Source organism: Myotis davidii, unplaced genomic scaffold, assembly GCF_000327345.1.
Source record: "Myotis davidii unplaced genomic scaffold, ASM32734v1 scaffold653, whole genome shotgun sequence".
Taxonomy (NCBI): domain Eukaryota; kingdom Metazoa; phylum Chordata; class Mammalia; order Chiroptera; family Vespertilionidae; genus Myotis; species Myotis davidii.
In genome coordinates, this window is record NW_006285129.1 from 472,576 (window position 1) to 479,276 (window position 6,701).

Below are 6,701 nucleotides of genomic sequence, written 5' to 3' on the forward strand. Positions count from 1 at the left end.
CCCCGCTCCCTGCGCCCCGCGGGTGCGTCCTCACCGCGACCCTGACCCCCGCGCTCAGAGCTGCGCCGGATCCTCCAGTCCCCGAGGTCGGATTCCTGGGGAGGGGGCTGTGACCCCGGGACTCTCCCGGGTCGCCCTGGAGAAGAACCGGCCAGGATTCCTGCTCAGTCACACAGTCAAATTGGAAAACATGCTAGGACGTCCTCGCACGCGCCAGCGCCTCCCGCCCTCCCCTGGAGGATGGTGTGCCCCCCTCCCTCCTAGAGTTGGGGGACAGGGGCGCTGGGAGGGGTGCAGGTGGGTGCCCGAGATCCAGCACAGCCTGATGACTGGAAGGAAGACACCTGTTGGCAGGGCCGGTCCTCCAGGACCCAGGAATGGAGGGCGCCCTGGGGACCCAGGAGTTCTACCCGGGGTAGGGACTCCGTGCCAGCCTGAACATGCTGCCCAGCCCTCTGCCCCCAATAACGCCCCCTGCCTGGAGGTGGGTGCCTCTGGGGGTAAAAGGCTCAGTTCGCCCTGCCCAGGTCTCTCTCCTCTTTGATCTTCACTGGCCAGCGTGGAGGTGTGGCCAGGAGGAGCCCAGGTTTATCCAGACCGATGCCCAGCCTGGCACCGGAGCGCCACTTCTGACCGCCCCTGCCCTCACCCTGGGCACTGAGGGACCCGCCAGATGCGGGACATGGAAGGGTAACGAGCACATGTGTGTCCTGTTCTGCAGTGGAGGGGCGGTCGGCCCCCTGCCCAGCTGTGCAGGGGGGCTGGGGTGGGACTTTTCCAGAGAGGGAGCCAGGCCTGGCGAGGGCCCCAGGAGCTCACGTCACCCCCACCCTCCACCCCTCACTTCTCCAGGGAACTGCCAAAGCCAAACCCGGCTCAGGACAGGATTATGTGTGCTGGGTCGATCCATGGGAGAGACGACAAGACACAGAGCTGGGGGAGCAGAGGGAAGCAGAGTCAGAGAGGAGAGGAAAGGGGACCCCGAAGCGGAGAAGGGACGGGCGGTGACCATCACCCTCAGCTCTCCTCCCTTCAACCTCAAGTCACTGCGTCAGGCAGAGTGGAAGGTTTGGGTGGAACTTTGGCCCTTCTCTGGAACCACTACCTCCCGCCCCCTCCATCAGGGTGGAGTTACTGACCTCAGTGGTCAGCCCAGCCAACAGCAACCCCCTCCCCAACCCCAAGCAGCTGGGGTGACCCTGCAGGTCAGGCTCAACCATTGTGATCCTGCCCTCGGATTCCCAAGTCCTGGGGTCTCGGGGAGGGAGTGGGCTGACGGTTGCTCTCCCCAAGCACATTCCTGCCCTTCCCGCTGTCATTTCCCGGCCCCTGAGCTGGCCCACCTCGCACTGGCTCCTTGGACTCCTTTCCCGGGTGCCTTTCAGATCCAACAGAAACATTTTTTTTTTCCTGGAAAGCATAACTAAGAGTAGGATGAAGGGTGGGGGCGGGGAGGGCTGGTACTGAACAGGAAGGGGCTGGAGGGCCATGGGGGAGCCATTGGAATGCCAGGCTTTGAGTCCGGGGAGGGCTCCAAGCACCACTTTCCTGATTGATCAACTAGACTTCGGGAGGGACCCCTGGGCTCTTCGGAATGGCAGGCCTGTGACTGGGGAGTGGCGGCAGCTCTACCTGCATCTTTCCTTCCCAGGTTCCCCGCCCCCGCTCGTCCATCACTGTCACCCCTGAAATAAGCTCTCATTGAGCCAGTGCTGGACGCTGGCCCCTGAAGGGAGGTTAAATGGAAATGGGAACATCACCTGCTTCTCTAGAGATGAAGCCATCAGCCCCCTTAGTTGATCCCACTTCGTTCAGGGCAGGCGGGCCTGTGCCTCAGTGTTTTAGACGCAGCTTAGCTAGGAAGGGAAGAGGCTGGGAGGCAGGTCGGAAACAGAAAGCCCACGGGCTTCTTGGCAGCTCCTCAAAGGGGCGCCTGGCCTGTCCTCCCGAGCCTCCCTCCTCCCCCGGGACCTCCAGGAGGGCAGGCGTGGGAGCCAAGGGAAGACCATCCTAGGAAAAACGTATGGGCCTGAGCCGGCCCAGGAACAGTTCCTAGCCGGGAGGAGGGAGGAGCTGAGGAGTTCCTATGGGGCTGGGGGAGGAGGCTGACTGAGCCCTCCACCCTCTGGCCTCAGCAGCTGGACAGGGCGCACGCCTTCTCACGCTCACCCTTAGGATCATAAAGGGATGGGCCAGTCTCCCCCCTCCCACATCCTCACTTCGAGATGACCTTCTGCGGAGTCATCCCTCTCAACCCCAGGCTTTCTGGAGTAACCACCAGGCTTCTGTCCCTGCAGCGAGCACCCCCTCCGCGTCCAGATGACTGAATAGTGTGTTTACTTCCGGGTCCCTCCTCCTTTGCCCCATCGAGGAGGAGTGATGGAGAAGTGGGCAGGCAGGTAGGAAGGGGTGGGTTCCCCCGGTGGAGGAATGGCTGGGTCCCTGGGAGTGAGGGAGAGGAGAGGACTGGGAGGGGCGGGGGAGAGGGGCAGGGGGGAGCAGGGGGAGTGATGAGTAACTTCTGCTTTCTGAGAATCTGCATCAGGATGTGGGGAGCCTGCTGGGGGTGAGGGCAGTGTCGCAAGACCAGCTCCGGCTTCCATCCGGTCCCCACTCTGCCTTTGGCTTGTAGGCCCCCGTTTGGTCTGGTGCTGCTTCTGTCCCTCCCTCAGCTCTGCCTGGATCAGGAGGTGAGCCAGGGACCAGAGGCTGTGATCCTTGCATCTCCCCTGACCTCCCACCCACCTCTCCAGGTCATGCCTCCCTTTTCCAAAGCCTCTGCCGAACCACGGCCCCTTCCACCCCCGGCCTCCCCAACTCCCAGCTCCTGGCCAGATCACACCTCTGCTATTGAATGTGGCTTTGGGCTGGAAACAGCTTCCCTGAGCCGTGAGCATTGGACTAGAGCCTCTCTGTATGGTTCCCTCTAAAATCATTCTAATTTTGTTTGACCTTTTTGTCTACATAGGTGTTGTCTGGACACGCTCTTCTCACCCCCGCTGAGGATGGCCAGGGCCCTGAGGGCGTCTGGGGTCCTTGGGACCCATGGGCCTCCTGCTCCCAGCCATGTGGGGTGGGGGTGCAACACAGGAGCCGGACTTGTCAGCTCCCTGCAGCTCAACTCCACCAGGGCCCACCCTTCCCGTCCCGGCCCCCAAGACATCCAGAAATCTTGATCTCCCAAAGTCAGGGCCCCAGACCCCAAACTCCCCAAGAAACTCTCCCCCTGTACAGGCCACAGCCTCAGGGAAGAGGTGGCCCACGAGGTCCTGCTTCCCAGCTAGGGAGAGAGGAGGCCCAGGAGACTCCAGGAGCCAGGAGGTGAGGGGAGGGGCTTTGAGGGAAGGGGTGGGCCTTAGGCAAGGGCTGGGGCTTGGAATAAAGGAATGGGGAGGAGGACAGAGGGCTGGAGTGGGTGCTTATCTCTGGTGCCAGGAAGTAGAGGGGGCAGGGGAGGCCGGGTAACAGACGACCAGAGCCGTGACCCTATGTCTGCAACACCTTCTCAGGTCCCGAGTTCGAGACCCCATCAAGCCAGGAATGTTTGGTTACGGGAGGGTGCCCTTTGCTTTGCCACTCCATCGGAACCGCCGGCACCACCAGAGACCACGCAGATCCGAGCTCTCCCAGGCCTCAGAGCTGCTTCCCTCCCTGACTCCAGGAGCAGAGCCATCCTCTGCAAACCACACCCCTCAAACTCACTTCCCTCCCGTGCAACCAGCCGCTCACACCCTGCCCCCCCCTGCAGAATCCCCAGGCCCTGAGGCTGCTGGGACAGAGGTGCCTTTGAGAACCAGGCCCCCTCCCAGGGCTCAGGCCTCTGGCAAAGAGCCCCCCTCGTTTAACCCCTCCCCAGGAGAAAGTGTCTCCTTCCATGTGTCCCCTCAGCCAAGAATGCCAAGTCCCCAGGGTTGGGCCAGTCCCCAGGTGGCAGAGAGACACCCTCATCCTTTCCTTTCTGTCCCTCGGGGCTGGGGCCGGGCCCGGGGCCAACAGAGCCGGGAGCACTGGCGATCTGGGGGGAATGGCCCCAGGTCCCCCGCAGAGCCTGCCCCTGGATACCCGGATGGCTGGTTGCCTCTGCTGAGGGCTGGCCCCCACGCCGGCTCCCAGTGGAGCCTCTTCGCTCCCGGTAGCCCCGTCCGAAGATGTTCTGGGGAGAGTGAGCAGCTGAGAGCCTGCAGCCACGCAGTGAGTTCTCCTTGGACCCACACCCCCCTCCACTGCTGCTTCCCTGACCCTGCCTCTGGGTCCTCAGCTTGTCAGATCGGGACCTGAGGGCGAGGGGCCTTCCATTTGACCTCCTCCGGGTAAGGGCCTTGGAGCCCCTCCAGAGACCCGACCTCCTCCCTACTCCCCAAACCCAGCCCTGACCCACACCCCCGTTTTCCTCCCTAGCTTTGACTCCTCTGTATCCCCCCACCTCAGCCCTGCCCCCCTGAGCATCCAGACCCCCGGGCCCTGCAGTGTGCAGCCTTTGACTCCCAGGAGTTCATGGGCCAGCTGTACCAGTGGGAGCCCTTCACAGAAGGTGAGGTTTCCAGCCCATCCCTGGACAGGGAGCGGGGGCCGCGGGGGGCTTAAGACTGGGGGGTGACCGGGCAAGTGGCACCTCACCCCGTTTTCTCCTCTGTGGGCCCTCATGTTCCTACTGCGTCCTGTTTTCTTTCTGTTTCCCAGAGCCGGGGTGAAGGAACAGCTGGGGCTGGAAAGGGGGAGTGTCTCAGACGGGGTCAGGTTAAGGGGCGGTCGGTAGAGGGGTCCGGCTGGGAGAGGATGTGTCCACAGGTGCCCTTTGCCTGGTTCCCTCCGGGAGACGGCGTCCCAGGAGGTGAAGCAGACACAGGGGGCGAGATCCTGTCCCCGGAGTGACAGCAGGGTGGGCGTGTGCCCGGGTCCTGGGTGGGGTTGTATCACTAGCTCCCAAGTCACCATCCGCTTGATTTGGGGCCTGTCAGCTTGATACCAAGATAGCCCCTCCTGAGCTCTGAACTCACCCAGGCGAGGGTTTCAAGTATCTCTCCTCTTTCGCAACCCTGGTCTCGGTGACCTAAATCGACCCGACCCGACTTCTAAGTGACCCTCAAACGAACTTTTCCGAGCACAGAACTGTCGTTGTTCCCTTCGTCCACAGTGACCCAGGCCACCCCCAGATGTCCGGTAGCTAATAGGAGCCAAGCTTCCGTCAGGACCCGGGGGCCTTTCCCTGTCAACTCCCCCCAGGGAGGCCAGCTAACCAACCACCTTCCCTCCCACCCCGCTCTCAGTCCAGGGATCCCAGCGCTGTGAACTGAACTGTCGTCCCCGGGGCTTCCGCTTCTATGTCCGTCACACCGAGAAGGTCCAGGACGGGACCCTGTGTCAGCCAGGAGCCCTCGACATGTGTGTGGCCGGACGCTGTTTGGTGAGGAAGGATGGGGCGCATGCGTGCACAGTCTCCTCGTTTATCATGACAGCAACACACCAGAGGGTGGAGGAGGATAGCTCTCACCTGCCAGGCCTGGCGAGCAGAGCCAGGAGAAGGACGGCAAGGGGGCTCCCCTCAGGCGCATCAGGCTTCCCCAGAGGCTGGCGGGGCTGAGAGAGAAACACATTCTCACTTGTGGTGCAAAGATCAAGGGGCATGGAGGGCGGAATGGTCCCAGGAGGCCCAGGCTGAGGTGTGAGGTGGTGTCTGGCTTCCGGAGGCTGCTGCCTCACTCCACTCTCCTCCAGAGCCCTGGCTGTGATGGGATCCTCGGCTCTGGCCGGCGTCCAGATGGCTGTGGAGTCTGTGGGGGTGATGATTCCACCTGCCACCTCGTCTCGGGGAACCTCACTGACCGCGGGGGCCCTCTGGGTTATCAGAAGATCCTGCGGATTCCGGCCGGAGCCTCCCGGCTCCAGATCGCCCAGCTCCGGCCCAGCTCCAACTACCTGGGTGAGCTCTCGGGGCTCCCCGGTCTCTTGGTCCCGCCCTCCACACCCCGGTGCAGCCTAGCAAGCCCCAGGGGTAGGAGGGAGGAGGCCAGGAGTGCAGGAGGAGCGGGGCTCTGAATGGTTAGGAAGTGGTGGGACAGGAGGACAGCTGACTCACCTCCTGCGTCCTGTCCTGACCGCCCCCTCCAGCACTTCGAGGTCCTGGGGGCCGGTCCATCATCAATGGAAACTGGGCTGTGGATCCCCCGGGGTCCTACGCGGCCGGTGGGACTGTCTTCCAGTACAACCGTCCTCCTCGGGAGGAGGGCGCCGGGGAGAGCCTGTCCGCCGACGGCCCCACCACCCAGCCCGTGGACGTCTACGTGAGCTCGGGCCTGGGGAAGGACTGCCGGGTGGGGGCCGCTCCCTCTGGGGGCAAAGATGGGGGGAAGGTGAGTGGTATGGGACCGTTGCCACCCCAAACATTCATTATCTTCTCTTTCTCTCCCCAGATGATCTTTCAGGAGGAAAACCCGGGTGTTTCTTATCAGTATGTCATCTCTTCACCTCCTCCGAGCCTCGAGAGCGAGAGCCCCGCTGCAGAGCCCCGCGTCCCCCAGCTCCAGCCTGGTGAGGCTGGTCCCGAGACCTAGGAGGAGGGGAGGGCGGAAGGGAAGCTGCACAGTCCTGGGGGCATCTGATTTGCCTCCTTGACTCCCTGCGCAGAGATTTTCAGGATGGAGCCCCCACCTGCGTCAGCGCCCCGCCCCACCCGGACCCCCGGCCCCCTCCAGCGCCAGGTG

At 63.2% G+C, this 6,701-nt stretch overlaps 1 protein-coding gene and 1 long non-coding RNA gene across 2 annotated transcripts in view; one reads left to right on the plus strand and one right to left on the minus strand.

Annotated features, from left to right (window-relative positions):
- The window catches only part of LOC107181819, a 6,836-nt gene extending 1,113 nt beyond the window's left edge, over positions 1-5,723 (minus strand). The window contains exon 1 of the long non-coding RNA XR_001512522.1: positions 5,492-5,723. This is a non-coding gene — a long non-coding RNA (uncharacterized LOC107181819). The remainder of the gene's footprint in view (positions 1-5,491) is intronic.
- Positions 2,281-6,701, plus strand: part of ADAMTSL4 (ADAMTS like 4) — an 8,430-nt gene continuing 4,009 nt past the window's right edge. Inside the window, exons 1-10 of the mRNA XM_006755643.2 lie at positions 2,281-2,399; positions 2,633-2,690; positions 2,969-3,321; positions 3,510-4,191; positions 4,429-4,531; positions 5,268-5,404; positions 5,716-5,920; positions 6,109-6,281; positions 6,411-6,528; positions 6,625-6,700. Of these exons, the coding sequence (XP_006755706.1) occupies positions 2,380-2,399; positions 2,633-2,690; positions 2,969-3,321; positions 3,510-4,191; positions 4,429-4,531; positions 5,268-5,404; positions 5,716-5,920; positions 6,109-6,281; positions 6,411-6,528; positions 6,625-6,700 (1,925 nt within the window). The 5' untranslated portion in view covers positions 2,281-2,379. The remainder of the gene's footprint in view (positions 2,400-2,632; positions 2,691-2,968; positions 3,322-3,509; positions 4,192-4,428; positions 4,532-5,267; positions 5,405-5,715; positions 5,921-6,108; positions 6,282-6,410; positions 6,529-6,624; position 6,701) is intronic.